The sequence below is a fragment of the Rhododendron vialii genome, chromosome 3a (assembly GCF_030253575.1).
Source record: "Rhododendron vialii isolate Sample 1 chromosome 3a, ASM3025357v1".
Classification (NCBI taxonomy): Eukaryota; Viridiplantae; Streptophyta; class Magnoliopsida; order Ericales; family Ericaceae; genus Rhododendron; species Rhododendron vialii.
In genome coordinates, this window is record NC_080559.1 from 28,168,194 (window position 1) to 28,185,003 (window position 16,810).

The 16,810-nt window shown below is 37.4% G+C and overlaps 1 protein-coding gene across 1 annotated transcript; it reads right to left on the reverse strand.

Annotated features, from left to right (window-relative positions):
- Positions 1-8,156: 8,156 nt before the first annotated feature.
- On the reverse strand, positions 8,157-13,249 carry LOC131319580 (transmembrane ascorbate ferrireductase 1). The gene is made up of 4 exons (XM_058349923.1): positions 12,925-13,249; positions 10,419-10,467; positions 10,118-10,317; positions 8,157-8,689 (listed from the first exon to the last, which is right to left on the reverse strand). The coding sequence occupies exons 1-4, from the start codon at positions 13,072-13,074 to the stop codon at positions 8,390-8,392; spliced, it is 699 nt and encodes a 232-aa protein (XP_058205906.1). The 5' UTR covers positions 13,075-13,249; the 3' UTR covers positions 8,157-8,389.
- Between the last annotated feature and the right edge of the window lie 3,561 nt (positions 13,250-16,810).

Below are 16,810 nucleotides of genomic sequence, written 5' to 3' on the forward strand. Positions count from 1 at the left end.
CACTTTCATAGAGAGTAGTGAAAGTAGTTGGAATATTGGATAAAAAGTAAAACATGTCTGTGGAGACAAAAATACCCCTTAATTTTCGCTCCGCTCAATTTTATTTGTGCTCCCTTCTTTCTTTCTTTCTTCTTTTTTTTTTCCCTTTCACCTTCTATTGTCTTTTGGCATCCCAATTTACCCAAACTATAACCCATTTTCCTACCAAACATCCTATATTAGCCCCTCTTCAGCATTTAATTTCCGTTCTTGAGCACTATCAAAAATCATTGGAAAATTACGAAACTCACATCAGATTCAAAAACTCAACAAACACAATATTAATTAAAAAACTCAACAGATTAACAAAAAACGTTCCTTCTTTACGTCAATCTTTTTTTGGCTGGATAGTTGAATTTTTTTTTTTGCCTTAATTTGGAATTTTTTCGCACTTTTAGTTTTATGTCAATTTTTTTTTGGATTATAGGTTCTTCTCGACGAGAAAAAATTGAAAAGTACAAAATTATGTTCAAAACTAATTTTTTTGAATAAAGACAAATAATCCAACACAGATAAATTTTTTTGATTATTTTTATTTTTATTCAAAAAAATTAAACTTAATTTTGAACTTTTTAGATTTCTCTCATCGACACAAACCAATAATCCATAAAATTGAACAAATACGAAAAAAATTGAATAAAAGAGACAAAACACAATTGAAACAGCTTAGTAAGACAAACCTAGCCTTTTTGCAAATTACAATTTATTCATTCAGCTTTATTAATCTGATTTGAATTCGTTAGATTTTGGTGAGTAATTTTTCACTTTTTTTAACTCGAATGTTGAGGGTTTTTAATGGTTAATTCGGGTCCCTGTGGAAGATTTGCAGAGATTGGTGGAGGGGATGGGGAAGGAAGAGTAACGTGGGGGCATTTCAGTCCCATACTAAAAAAACTGAGTCTTCTTAAAGAAACAATTTATTACTCTACCATAATCTTTACATTTCCTGTAAAAAGTAGAGTGAAATAGAACATTTAATGCAATTTTATCATATGCCTTTGGGGCACATATTAACAAGAGCCTCTTTTTTTGGTAAACTAGAATTATAATAAAACAAATTAGAAGAGTACATGAGTCTAGGATATGCAACCCTCTGGGCGTCCGCCCCTAATTGAAAAGAAATACAACTAGGCATATTATCTAAAATATGAAACCCCATATCCATTTGAAGTCCCAAATCTGCCTACCGGTCCGCACATGCATTGCCCTCTCTAAAGGTATGTTTACCTTCCATCACCCCTAACTGCTACAAGAGGTACTTGCAATCATTCAATAGAGCACTCAATTAGTGTGTTTCATCCCAATTTGTAGCAAGAAACTGGATCATGACCATGGAGTCTGATTCAACTTCCAAATTTGGTATTTTCTGGTTAAGGGGGAGTAATAACTACTCTTTACCATCTTGTGTGCTTTTCGTGGTTGTTAAATTTCGTCTTCTGTTAGCAAAATATGCAGAAAATATCAAAAGTTGAAGTCGCGAAAGCTTAAGAAGAACATAAAGCAATTCAACGAGTTTGAAATTTATTGGTTAGCGACGGATCTCCAAAGAACAGAATTCTTTTCTAAGCATGTTTAGTTTAAGAATATCCAAGAGTAAATGCGTCAAACAATTTGTTGATTCCAAAAAATACCAAATAAAGTAAAGTGGAGAAATAAGAGATCAGAATTCTAAATAGATTTTATTAGTACAGTAATTAATAACCATCCTTAAACAAGTAGAGAGTAATGATGTTTTAGTAAAATACTTTCCTAGCTAATACCCTAGAATTTACAAAAACAAAATTCAAATCAAATCCTTAGTAAAAAAGAAGGAAAGAAATCTTGGTGCAACTTCGTCGTAGTTGATGAAAGAGGATAAACAGAGATGTTTCAAGTCACGTTACAATGTCGTTGTCCTTAAGACGATATTCACCCCCACCAATTCGAGAGAATCTGGTGTGTACCGGGTTACAGTGAAGTTGCCTCCAAAATAAAAATGAATCTTAGTCTCCAACTGTTATCTAACTGCATTATGCACTAACGAAGAGAGACCCGAATACCATCGAATTTTACGAGCTTGCCAAGAACAAATGTATAAGATAATTCTAGAGAGAAATAACAATCAGAATTGTTCTGATTATCTCTCAACTTCGAATTGGCAAAATCATTTGCCTTTTCATAGGCATAGACTATGACTATTAGCCAAAGATTGCATCTCATTGATTAATTTCAATAGCCATGTCTATTCATAATAGTCATATCTATTCATGCGACCTTAATAGTCATACATTTTGGTTTGATCACACTTATTGATCATTTAGTCTGAAAAGACACACCTTTTGTGCTTAAAATCCAATGTTTATGTTAATTCATTTAACCTAAATAGACACATCTCCTGGAATAAAACCGTTCACCAATAGTTACATTTAATATTCATTAATATTTTAGAAATGTTCCAACAATAAACAAAAATAGAAATAAATTCAAAGGCAAATAATGATGTAAAATACTCTAGATATTTTTACATAAATACGTTATTTTTTTTACTATAACATAAATTCCACTCTAATTAAATTTTACTACTAAAGAATACTGTATTTTACTTGAATTCTCATCTTCATTGCAAAAAGTATTACTCATTGCATATCTTCGCTTATTTTAATTTCATATTTATTAAGGTTGTGTCTCGTAACCATCCCCAATATATAAAAATAAAAAAAAATAAAAAAACCATGACTATCCCACTGCGTGTTTTAATTACCCAAAAAAATTCCCACCATTTCCAGCCCTAATACGAAGCATTTGAGCGACGACAAATTCCATTCTACTATTTTCTGTTAATTTCCCCACTTGTAATAATGGGCCCACCTTGTTCTTACATTTGATTTGATGATAGGATTAGATTGTCGCGGGTATTGGAAGGCGGCTTATTACATATCCACATAGCAATCAATCACTCTTCACACTCTCTCAATAGATCGTCTTCTTCTTTTCCACCACAAAAAATATCTGCCGATCATCAATGAGAACAAGAAATGGAAAGAAACACCCAACGATAGTCCGGTGATCAATGCCTTAGATTTACGAGCTTTTTTTTTTTTTTTTGAGTCAGTCCATATAGAATTTTGTTCTAACTTTAAATAACGCCTCTTAAATTCTTAACAGACGGAGAGATTAGTCGCCTAAGTTGGCTCGCACCCGGATTATAAAAAAAAAATGAATTGGCAAGAAGCCACTTGTTAGGAGTAGTATTTCTCAAATTGGCATGTGATGACACAATCTTTCTTTTTCTTTTGATAATAATAAATAAAAACACAAGTGACGCTACTGTCACCGAAATAGATACTCAGTACATGTCATGTGATACAGCCAACATTCTACTAGTATTTGTTTATGTTTTCTTTTCTGCCGAATTACGGATGAATTATCCTCTTCCCTCTTAATCCGGTGTTTGGTAGCGATTTTGGTAGCGATTGAGAAAACAGATAAAATAGTCCGGGGATAACATACTCCCCTCCCTCGTGAACTATTTCGTCTCAAACAAAACATTCATCCATTAATATCTCTTCCTTAACTAATCACCCCTTATAACATATTCACTGTTCTTTTTTATCCACCCAAAATCTTATCTGTCCTGCAAACAAGCTGTTAAAGGTCACACATATAAGAGGTCCTGATGTGACCTATTAATGTTGGATTACTAGCTCCGTGTTTACGGAAGTGATCTCAATGAACGAATGAAAATAAACGATATCTGAACACTATTTTGGACTTGAAAATGAGCTCATGTAAATTTTGGTTGCACAGTAGGGCCTCAAACCCCTCGATCATTGCCGAAGTAGCTAGAGGCCACACCGTTACCTGTCGAGAACTGATCATGCTGAGAATACTCGGGTGGCTCTTGAGGGAGTTGGGATTATGCCCAAGGAAAATTAAAAATTTAATTAACAAGAGTTTCATATTCTTACCGGACAATTGACATCACGAGAAACAAATATTCATGAGGTTTTCTTCCACCATACGTTGACGCAGAGTTCATATATACATTTTTTTTTTTACAAGTTCATCTCCTTTGCTCTCTGTATAAAATAGCATTAGAAAAAACCACAAGAACCCATCATACGTTGACGTGGAGTTTATACACTTTCTAGTTACCACCACGTGTGGACATTAATGAAATCGTACAACTTCTAGTAGATTCCGTAGAGATTCTCCTCTAACACGTAGACATGGAGTTCATACGCTTGCTAGTAAATTCTATACTAACACGTGGTGAGGCGGAGAAGCCTATAGGAACACCGAATAGGTGTTTCTCAATGTGTTACTCCACAAAACCACTTTTTTCCTCTCTTTTGTTTTGGTCATACAATATACATTGGCGAGAATTAATGGAATAACAATCAAAGAGAGTTCGAAGTCTTTGCAAATTCTCAAGCCCCAAATATCCTCTTTGAAGACAAGAAATACCATGAGACGGGCCAAGAGCCACATCTCAAAACCAGTAGAAAGCGACCATCTAAGGACCCACGTGAGAGCATGTGTATGTGTTGGATGGCTCACTTGTTTTTCTTTCGACGAAAACATTTGGCTTTGCTATGTGGCAATCCATCTGCCACGCATAAACAAAAATATAAGTATCTTATTGGCAGATAATCACCGGGCTGGTTTTCAGTTTTCGAGAGGGATAATTATTTAGTATTCCGGAATATACTTTCTCTTCTCACATAACATGCAAAGTCTATATGTGAATTTCGTGTGAGCCCCACATGTTATGTGAGAGGAGGAAGTAAACTCCCGGAGCATTGAATAATTTCCCTTCCGAGAGCCCGATGTGAACTTTTTAAACTCGTTTTTTTAAAAGATATAATAATAAAATTCAAATTTATTGGTGAGGAAGAATCGGGTTGGAATTGCACAAGCATTAAAACTGAAGGGCGAGTTGTCGGAGCCGAGTGTCGGCTAGTTTGTGTTGAGAGGGTAAAATCGCGAAAGCCAGCAAGTGTGCCACGTTGTGGGGGCCCCATGAGATAGTAATTTGGAAGATTCCGCGACGATGATGAGGTGTCCATGACGCCAGCTCGGACTCCTCGTTAAAGATTCCCTGGACGAAGAAGTTCTCCCCCAACTGCCAAGCCCCCTTGGGGGAATCCCAGCCGTCCGATTCTAGTGGTCCCATAACTGAAATTTACTTCCACGTGCAACAAAACTCTAGGAACCACACTTTTGATTGGACACATAATGTGTTCTTTTCGTAATGGGTTGGCCCATATATTCCTCCGTCTCTGAAAGGATGTCAAATTTTCTGCTAAACAAAAATTTTGAATAAGTTTTGGTAATGAAAAAGTTTTTTTTTTTTTTTTTGATACATTGAAAGAACTCATTGTCTTCCGGTAGCGGCAAAAGGTTTTGAATTTTTCCTTAAAAGACAATGCATTATGTTTAAATTCTCGTTCTACAAACCGGCCAATCTTTTTGGGACGGAGGTGTCGGTATGATGCATATACATACTACCCTGTCAAATACATGCCACTCAAAAGTTCGATTGTTTCAACCATTACAGCATTCTATATTCTTCCAATAAAAGCAGCCTGTGCGTAAACAATATTCCGAGTTTGATTCCTTGTGCTTTTTGTATGCTTTGAGGTCCAAAAAGTTGAACATGTCACAAAAGAATACGCACTGACCACAATTCCAAACCCAGGTACTCAACACCAGAGTTAAACTATTAGACTGCAAATGACACTTTTTTTGAAAGAACAATCTCACTGTCAATACGTGAAAGACCCAATTAGAGTCGGAACAAAGTAACATCTGTATGGACTGACGCAAAATTTGATAACAAGCACGTGCCGATCAAAAACAAAACAAAACAAAAAAAAAAAAAGAAGTAAGCAAAAGTCGAACTTCAAATTAAAAGTTTTATGAAGCCCCCTATTTCTTCAAATACAACAAAATGGCCCTCAAGTTGTGTATATTTGGGCTTTAAGAAACTCCTACAGATCACCCAGTGAAGTCCGGGCCAGACTCAGATCAGCCTCCAGGCCTTGAACCAGAGCTGAGTACATACATGGAACAAAGTTCTTAGGCCATCCACAGTGGTATAATCAAAAGCCAATTGTTTTTAAAGTTAACAATATTGATGCAAAAGATGGCTCACAATGGTATAATCAAACTTAGCAACATCCTTAGAAATAATCAAATTTTAGGTTTTGGATAATCAAAACTAGCAATCTTTTTCAATAATCAAAATTTGTGGACTTCACACCACATAAGTTAACTAGTTCCAAAATTTGTATACATGCGTATTTCAATTGGTATTTTTTTCTTCTCTTCTTCGCCTACTCTATATCTTCTTCTCTTCACCTACAAACTATTTCTTTTTTTCCCTCAAAAAGTGAAGCTCATATCTCTCGATCATCTACAATTCAACCAATCATTGCCGGATTAAGGTATTTCACTCTTCTTTCCCGTTTCTATTTTTTTTCCCCAAAAAAATTTCATAATAGGAGGGAAAAAATTCACTAATTTATCCCCAAAATTAAGAAAGGGAATCGATATGTTTTTGCCAAAAAAAAATATAAATGGAGGAAAGTGAATGGTAAGAAACAGAGTGGAAGAGAGAGTGAAATCGTAGTGGACCCTTATTTTTGTTATGGACTAGAGGTAACCATTGTGAAGCTCAATATTGTTAAGCTTAGCAACCTTTTAAGTGAATAATCAAAAGCTGATGTGTCAACTTTTGGTTATTCTTTTTTGATTATACCACTGTGGATGGCCTTAGGCAAACACTGAGAGGTTGTTTAGTAAAGGTTTTTAGGGGGGGTTCTTCGAATAATAAGCGAAGAGATATAGATAGAGAGATGGAAGAAATAAGTGCGGAGAAAATTTATTGAAAACCGTCCGAAGAGAGATGGAAGAAATAAGTGCGGAGAAAATTTATTGAAAACCGTGCCGCGGAAGAGGGAGTGGATTTGGGAGGCCAAAATTGAACAAAGCCTCAGTGTTATAGCAGTTTTTTTTTTTTTTTTTATCAGACAGTGTTATAGCAGTTTGCTGTAGTCATATACATGTGTTTACAAGTATAGTATACGTACACTCTATTCATACAGCTATTAATATTCTTTAAAGGTATTCATGTACTTCCACACACAAGCATACATGTATGTCTAGTCAGGGCCTAAGGAGTATATACGGAATACTGTTTGTTGCCACACCAAAATGCAACTGCTTGAACATTTCAGCACACACTTGCTCCGGCAATAACAACAGCCGGTGCACACTGCACAGTGTAAAACGTTCGTTTCGCTATGCTTTAGATTGAAGGATGAACATGTAACCTTAGAACGTGCACGCAATAATTTGAAATCTACACACTCAAACCAGCAAGAGGAGTGTTTAACTTTTGTAAGATGAAAAGCTAATGAACCTCGCTGGGGAAATATGAATCACGAGTCACTTGCCACGTTTAATCAAAGTGACAAAAATGAAAATATGCCACTTGAAATTACCTGTAATTCAACCAGGCAACAAGGGGAAAGGAAATAGTAAAATCCCATATTTAACAGCATTGCAGCAATAAAATGTGAGTTTCAAGTTTTTCTGTTTTAACGAAAAGACATACAGTAATTAAATTGCGTAGAAAAATAAAGGAAGCTATCTATATTCCCAGTTCATGTGTCTAGGAAGAATTTACAAATATCTTGTCACATTTATCATGAGAGAGATGCCGGGGGCCATAGTCAAATTAAGTTTGATGCGGCTGTGAATCTCAGCTTAGTCACATGCTCTTCTACACCATTATCAAACGAGAACTCACTTCCTTATTCTGACCTAGCTCAATATGATCCAGTCCTACTAGTCCAGAAAAATTGGAGATATCATTTGCATAAATCACCATCAATATAGTTACTACGACCAATTACAAGAATAATCTAATATGCATTACCTCTGGAAAAACGTCACGATGTGGAGGAGGGTTGTTGTACGTTGATAATCTACATAGAATTAAGCAACAAGCCTAGAAAATCTTCGATTCGATAATTTTCTACTCATGTAATTCTCTCTAATGAGGTGCATACATAGTTTTACTATCATTCGGCTTGGTGTGTAATGTGAACATAAAAGCTTAGCCATCTGGGTAAAGCATCAACTAAACCACATTCATTCACCTTATTTCAGTAGGGCTGCAATGGTACATCACTAAGGAGTGGACAAGAGGAAGCCCCAAGCGAAGGGTTCAAATAATAACAGGTAAAATTACTACAACCCGTACGTAACATCCATAAATATCACAATTCTATTCCACATGGATATTACAAACGCGTAACCTATGGTACCTTACAACTTGTAGCCGTGGATAAGAACATCACTTTCATATTGCAGAGTAGCTATAGTCATCTTCGACTGGACCTTGAGAGAGAGCTGTCAATAGCACAAAAGTTCCATACAATACAGTGATAATGGCAGTGAAGTTGACTAGAAAAGCCTCAGAGCCATATTTAGCGAGGCCAGAGTTCTCAAGGAATGTCAGCTTCTCGAGGAACCCCAACGTGGCAGTGGCAACAGCCAAGATGTAGACGAATATTCCAAACAGCACATGCCATGGAAGTGATTCTCTTCTAATTGCAGCCGTTCCCCCAGGGTAGAAGAAAGCAACAAATCCATAAAGCCACTGAAAATTTATTCACACTATTAGCCAAAATTTCAGCAAAATGGGAAAAATCATTGGAAAAATAACTGAACAAATACGGTGTGAATTTATAGGCTTACAATATAGGACTTGGACATAAAGCTAACCGAATAGCAAAATTGGCAACCTCGTAGCTTGTGGATGACATTGTGATATCTACTCTAATATATAAAGGGAGAGCACCCTTTTGGTGTCTCTCCTTTTGTGTCATGTATTTTCTTTTTCCATAAATACCCTCCTAAGAGAAAAAAAACGTAATACAATTATGAGGATATATTAGACATTTTAACACAAAAAAAACCACCTAAAAACAGTCTTCCATACCCACATCACCAACTGCCCACGTTTGGATACATCCCTTTTCCCTTCAACTGCTCCGGCCCTTCACACCCAGACCCACGCTCAGACCCACACCCAGCAAGTCATTCAATTCCTTGCCATGGCCAACAGCCTCATGCTCCTCTCTCGAGTCAGGCGTACGTGTTCGCTTGCAAGATGTGCAACCGGAAGTTCCCGTCCTTCCAAGCACTCGACAACGGACGGAGACTTCCTCCATGTTCAGGCGCCGGAAAAGCCAAAGACGCACGAGTGCTCTATTTGCAGGCTGGAGTTCACGATAGGGCAGGCGCTTGGGCACCGTCCCAGCACGAGTGCTCTATTTGCGGGCTGGAGTTCGCGATAGGGCAGGCGCTTGGGCACCGTCCCACCACCGACGGAAAGGCAGAGGACCGGCCCAGTTTGGAGCATTCGGTTGGCAGCGAGAAGAGAGAGAGGTTATTGGATTTGAGTTTGACGCTGGCGCCAATGTTTAGTGTTCTTAACTTGGGGTAAATTTTTGTGCACTATACTACTCCCTACTTTTGATTGGGCCCCATTAATTCAGACTAGAGGTCGGGGCACACGCGATGCGTGTGCAAGTTGGATTTTCAAAATATTTTTGTAAAAATACTTCCCACTTATTGTTTGATCAAATTTTCACAAATGTTCTAAAAATCTGACTTGCACATGCATCGCGTGTGTCCCGGCCTCTAGTGTAAGTATAAGGTACAGAATATGATATCATTCTTCCCATAGCAAGAGTAATCGTATTCTTAACACTGGGATATACGAGAACCTTGCTTCTAATCTTGGCAAGACCTTGTGTTACAAAATCATGCTTGTTGAAATACTACACAACTAAAACACACAAATCTACAATAGTTTGTCAAAAATGACAAAAGTTTACCAGACTAACATGAAAGTATACATTGGAATATGGATGCTGTACAAGAATGATAAGAGAACCCGCATTATTAATGTAAGCAAGAATCTTTCCACATTGGACCTATCTATCAGGACTGAAATTGTTTAAGAACTAGTTAAGAGCATTTATATTGATTGACGGGAAATCCAGGATCCGATTGTAGTTACCTGAATGCCATAGAGGGAAATAACTCCAATTCCAAGCCAGGAGTGTAAACTGTACAGATTGGCAATACTGCTCTCATTGTGATACTTAAATGCCGCATAAACACCGATTATACCGAGTATCAGTGCTATAGCATGCAGAACTAGGTGAATTATTTTTTTCTCTTCTTTTTTGAAAGGAAGAGCTTTGTAACTAATAATGGCTGCATAAGAAGAAATACAGATAAATATTACTCCGTGTGTGAAAATAAAAGTTCAGCAATAGCCGCACAACAATAACAAATAAAGAAAACCCAATGATTACCTTCACCTCCAATGATAATCAAACCAATCAACATCAGAACAGGATGAAGCTGTTTTGGGAGGGAAAAAAAGCGAGACATAAGATTCACAACTAACATGGGCAAAACATGATTAAAACCGCACAGTACTTGGGGCAAAACAGACCACTTCAGACATACTATTATTCAAACTTCAAAGAACCCAAAGAAACTGACAAAATAGCTATGACATAAAACCAGCCACATCGGATGTAAGCCCTTCAATACAAATCCATCTACCTTTGTTAAATGCAAAATTCAAGGACAGTTTATCGATTAGATCACAGCCTACCCCATACTTCGTGATCCGTTAGGACCATTACCAACCTTCAAGCCATCTGAAGCTACCTAGTCCACAGAGGATTCCACGGAGGATTCAGGGCTGCTCAAGAACCAGTTGGATGCGAACCAAGTCCAATTTGTTTTCTTAAATTACTGAGAATGTTGCACACTTATGTTAAATGCCTCTTCACATATATATTAACCAATTGAAAGGATGATCTCCTTCGGGGAGATTTGAGGATTTGCAGCATACTATTAGTCATCGAATATGGCTAGAACCAAGAAACACTTTTAGGTTAACCGCAGCTCATCATTTCAGTAGTGTTATTTTTTTAATGTAGGTTTCTCATGATGGAACTAGAGGTCCCAATGATAAAACAGGTTTATTGGGAGGGTAACCAATGCGTGGATATGCTAGCCAACATAGCAAGGAATGAGAAATATGAAGACTTTGTCGTTTTTGGAATGCTCCTCCTAGTATTGAAGTCCTATAGACTAAGGTTTCTGGTAATTTCTTAACCCCAGACTTCCGTTCAAGAGCTAATTTATAGTGTAATGCATCATATTTTTTATCCACAAAAACAAAATAAAGACAAAAATCAATGTTGTTGATTTTTACCACAAAAAGTAGCACTTGGTAAAGTTGTTGACTTCTTGTCAATACAATTTGTTGTTATTATCTTAATACTCCAAAATAGGACAAAAAGGTGGAAAATCAAGATTCTGATCACTTTAAAATTGAAAATTCAGAAAACGTACACCAAGCAACAGCACTGGAGCACTAAGGTATTGCTTTCAAGAACGTGGGGCTATTTGTATTTGTGTGTAACCAAACAAAACTCTCGTAGCAAAGTGACAAACCTAGCAGGGCTGCCAACCCATCTACTTAAGTGGTCAAGACCGAACGCAGCCACCACGTGATTCATCAATTAAGAGTGGTCCAAAATGTATAAGATAAGAAGCCAACCCCCAAGGTGTGTGAGGTGGAGATTTTAAGTCCTTGGCTCATATTCCGCAAGGGGGAAAAAATGAAGAAGAGTAGGTGCCTGAGTTGCTCCCAAATGTGGGTTTTTGCCAACAAGAGAGATAACAAGAAGGGAAAGGATTTACCCAAAAAAAAAAAAAAACAAGAAGGGAAGGTAGGGTATGTATTCATGAGGTGATGTTGGTGCAAATACAGTTTTAGGACTTCTTTTCATCCATAAACTCTCTATTTTGTTTGTCCTTGCTAGTGTGGCATTACAAAACTACCCTCCACATAATAAGGAGAAAAATGAGATGCATGAAAGAAGAGTGAAGAGTGTTGAAGATCAAGAAAAGAAAGAAGAGTGTTAAAATCAATTCCTAATATAAAATAAGAAGTGAGAATCAGATTAACAGCCCCGGAAAGCCTCCTACACCAACCAACCCACTCACCCACCATTGGCACCAACGATTAAAAAACCCAAAAAAAACAAAAAAAACTCTCTCGAGAAAAATAATTGAAAGCACAAAAACCTATGTCGAGCAACCTTGGAAAGCATCTTACTGCATGATGAAGTCAACCATCCAAGTTGAAAATGAAAAACAAACACACTCATATGACAGATAGGATAAATATTCGACTTCTGATATTGGAAAAGAAATGGTCACCTTCAAAAGGCAATGCCCAAAGACCTATATAGTTTTATGGGGCAATTAGTCTGGACGGCTCTACCTCTACCATACGGTGCTTGAATCCCTTGAGTTCCAAAAATGCAGCAAAATTTTGTATTTTTTTTGTTTTTGTAATATTGTCGGCACTGAAACCATTCGTACAAAAGAAAAACTAAATGAAAATCGACTAAAATTTGTGAGTACGCATAGACATAATCCAAACCAAACCGAATCGCAAGTCCCAAATCAATTGGCATAAGTAGATGTTGTTGGTCAACAAAGTAAAATCAGACCCTATAAATTTTCAACTGGAATTAACACTTTTTACTTTATACACAGAGGTCCCTGTAAATAAATTTTGTATACGTTTTTGTCCCCGCTGAGCGAAAACCACCCTCAATCAGAAAATAGCAGCAACATAAATAACAGTCTCAACGAAAAAGCAGAAACAGAAAAAAAAAATAATAATAATCGAGGGATACGAATTTTGCAAAATAAGGAAGAAAGGAGGATGAAATTGAAGGACGAGGAGGTATAGTGGTGGGCGAGAAGAGAACACAATACAATACGTACATTGAAGATGAGGCTTTTGTCGGTGGATTCCCAGGCCAAGCCGCCTCTGAAGTAGATGTTCCAAACCAACACCAGAACCGCGCCCGCTATCGCCAGCGCGTGCACCACGAACGACAGCGGCAACGCCTTCACCGGAATAGCTATCGCCATCTCTCTCTCTGCTCTGCTCTGGTCTGCTCTTATCTAAGCTGTTCGGTCGGGCGGGGGTTGGGGGATGCAGAGGAATATGGTGCTGCACGAGGAAGGCGACGACTCGATCCGTACCTATAAATTGGACGCTTTTATTTTTCAATACAAGTCGCCTTGGTTCCGTCTGCACCTGTGATTCGTGTGGGAGGATACGGACCGTTGGATTGAGATTAAACTCCATCTTGTTTGGAATGATTGCCACGTGGCATATGATAATAGGGCTGCGTGTTGTGCGATTCGTGTCAAAATTTCCGCCCATGGCTTTATCTGTAGTGTATTCCCCTTCAATGGTCAGGACATCAGCTAAAAATTACTCCTAGACCTCGCGCCTCATCGAATCTGTAATAGGAGTAATTTGTTTTTTTTTTTTTTTTCTTGTAGTGAGTAGTTGGGAACTTGGGATGTTTAGGTGGAGTTGTACCAACATAAACAAAAAGTGAGTTTTGTCGTTATTCAATTTTTTCGCGTTTATTAATTTTACGTTAATTTTATTTTTTAAATTATTAATTATTCTCGACGAAAGAAATTGAAAAATCCAAAAAAAAATGCTTTTACCCAAAAATTTAGGAAAATATCCAATTTTAAGCTAGAAAGTGTCACTTTTTGAGCTTAAAAGCAAAGTTCTCAATACCGTACCGGTCAGCGTACCGTTTTCACTATTGAAATAGTACGTACCGATACCGGGCTGTATCCCGGTACCGTTCTGGATTTACCGCAATTAATACGGAGTATTATATATATATTTAATATATATCTACCATGTTGCATAATTTTAAGTATAAACATAAACAAAATGTAAAGAGAGAGAGAGAGAGAGAGAGAGAGAGAGAGAGAGAAGGTCATTTTGTACCGGCCGGAACACCGGAAAATGTCCGAAACAGACCGGTATCGTCCGGTACATCCGGTATTGGCTGAAATAGGCCGGTATTTCAACCAGAACGGATCTTGATTTTTTGTGTTCCGTTTAAGTACCGGTACGGTACGTACCGGCCGGTACGAAACGGATTTCATAACTCTGCTTAAAAGTGGATATTTTCATAAATATTTGGGTAAAAGTAAAACTATTTTACTTTTTCGATTCCTCTGGTCAGGACGAATCAATAATCAGCAAAAGTTTGGCGCAAAACTAACGAACGCAATTTTTTTTTAATGAGGACAAAACTTCCAAAAAAATCCTAAAAGTTAATTGGAACTCAACCTAATATACCTCCCAAATCCGAAAATAATTGATTGTAGAATTATTACCATTGAAATAGTGACACCATGTACCTCCAAAAATATCTAAAGATCTAATTCAATTTATGCACTCACACCTTCTTTTATTCAAAATCCATTACATCACTTACTTCTTTTATTCGAAAATCCATTAGTTTTACTAATGCAGAAGAAGATTACTTGCTCCTGGAGCACTGTAACGTGGTGTTCCAAGGGTCTCTCTTCTTCACCATATATCAGTATAGATTCTATCACTATGTGTGGCTCTCACACAAATGCCTGATAGAAAAGACCGTAAAACGATACATGGTGGTGCTCCAACAACACTGAATAATCACTCCACTAAGGCACCACCAATCATATCAACCTAAAATAACAAGTACTCCAAATATGAATACAGAAAGAAGAGTACAGAATTATGGAGTACTTTGCTTTCGATTTTCTCTTGTTTGTTTATTTGTAAATGGCAGATTTCTTCCTGGGGTCATATACAATGTTGTTGGGGTATATATATTATAAATAAAATCATTGATAACACATTGCAGTTAATATACAATCCTGGCCCAGACCCGCTGCCGGAGGAGGAGGAGGAGGTATTAAATAACATCAGAGACTCAGAGTGAACGAAAGAGTGAAGCAATGCCCATGGGAGCGCATTGTTTGGGCTAAGTAAAAGTTGCTGATCTCTTTTTCTTGTATTCTCTTCCTTGGAAAAGACACCTCATGCATCATCTGCTGTCTCGCATCCATCGAGATGAGAGTGTTGCGTCTGACTTATCTTCCCTAAGGTCTACCGTATTGAAAGGTCATTTCTCGAATCCGAATAATAAAACGAATCATTTTCATTCATTCAGTGTCTACGGTGAGGCGCGACCCACAACAAACGAAAGGGGAATGTTTGTTGTAGCCCTATTTTAGTAGATTAGACTTGGTAAGCTGACTTTCTCATTAGATTTAGTAGAAGCGGGCTATTCAACGAGAATCAGAGAAAGAGAAGACATTCAAGTGCAATTGCAACTTTGGTCTATTTCGATTGTCACTAAGATCAAAAGTGAGAAAGGAGCTAATAGTAGGTGGGTGAGGTTGCATCGGGGAAGTGGTCTAGCATTTTCTCACCCATCCAAAAGGAGAGTTCTGATTAGAAGTGATTAAGCGGAAAAGACTTGTTGCTGAAATAGCAATTCATTTCATCTAAGATTCTATTTATGTGTTGGCGAGATTGAGCGAGTAATTCAATCCAAATATTTTTGATTCCCAACATACGTGTCGTTTGAGAATTCTCGTTTCTGGCAAAGTCAAGTTTGACTACAATCATCATCTTTCTTGACAAAGACAAAAATTGTGGACAATAATTAAAGGAGAAAACGAAAAAGAAAAAAGGCAAAGAAGCAGATGGAAGAAGCTCCCCACATGATGTATGCAGTGACGTTGCTGTCACATTTCGGAGACTAATGACAGATTTGATAGGGAAAATGAACAATACGTAGTAAAATTAACGTTATTACTCGACGACGACAAGGACGACGGCCCTTCTGCCCATCATGGTGGCTAGGTTCAATGTCCACGTTAAAGTCCCTTAAGAGGGATAACCCATCGGTTCACCAGAAATGAGAATAAAATTGGCCCAAAGAAGTACTAGTATAATCAGAGGACCAATAAAATTGCAGTTCCACCATTTCATGTACAAAAATGTATACTGAGGGCCCATTTTCGCTAACCATTATAAACCACAATTTTTTGGTTTTTAATTTTTTTCGCGTTTATTAATTTTGCGCTAAACTTTTATGTATTATTGGTTCGTCGCAACGAGAAAAATTGAAAAAGTACAAAATTGTGACTTTTACACAAATGTTTTTGAAAATATCCAAGAAAAAACTAGTAACTTTTTGGGCTTCTCAATGGGAGCGAGAAAGGAGCGCGCTCCTTACTCAGGATCGCCGATTTGAGCTCTCATCTCGGGAGCCATCTCGGGAGCACGCACACATTGGAAGCTCCCTGCAACCAAGTTCTTGACTTTACTACAATTCTAATACCAATTGGCTTCAATCTTACCAAACCCAACTTATACCAGCACACAAAAGCTTTACTAAGACCTTGGCAATAACTCAAAGAATCAGTGGTCAATCAAGAAACCTACATCTTCTCCAGTAAGAAAGAGGATAAACGTAAAGCCCCTCTCACCAAATGGAGAAATTTTTGGGAAACTCAATAAGTTCCTTTAACTGAACTTGAACCATTCCTGTCCGTTAACTATCGGTTATCTTTGCAGGATTGTTGCAGTTTCAGAGGCAGCAAAACATTCAACAGTCTATGCCACTTGAGACTTGAAACTAAGGAGCTTGGAAAAACAAGTAACCATAAAAGAGATGGAAACAGAAATCTCAATTTTGCTGGAGGTCCTACATTATGGACCTCTTTCAATTCTCACATTACTAGTACAGGTAAGACATTTTCCAGAAAAAGAAAGTAAGTTTTCAGGAAC

What these genes read in the sequence shown, in the direction of transcription:
- LOC131319580 (XM_058349923.1), bottom strand. Translation starts at nt 13,074, where the DNA reads ATGGCGATAGCTATTCCGGTGAAGGCGTTGCCGCTGTCGTTCGTGGTG. An exon ending in GATTATCATTGGAGGTGAAG is followed by an intron (nt 10,318 to 10,418) that starts GTAATCATTGGG and finishes CTTCTTATGCAG; the next exon opens with CCATTATTAGTTACAAAGCT. An exon ending in TTTCCCTCTATGGCATTCAG is followed by an intron (nt 8,690 to 10,117) that starts GTAACTACAATC and finishes ATAAATTTTCAG; the next exon opens with TGGCTTTATGGATTTGTTGC.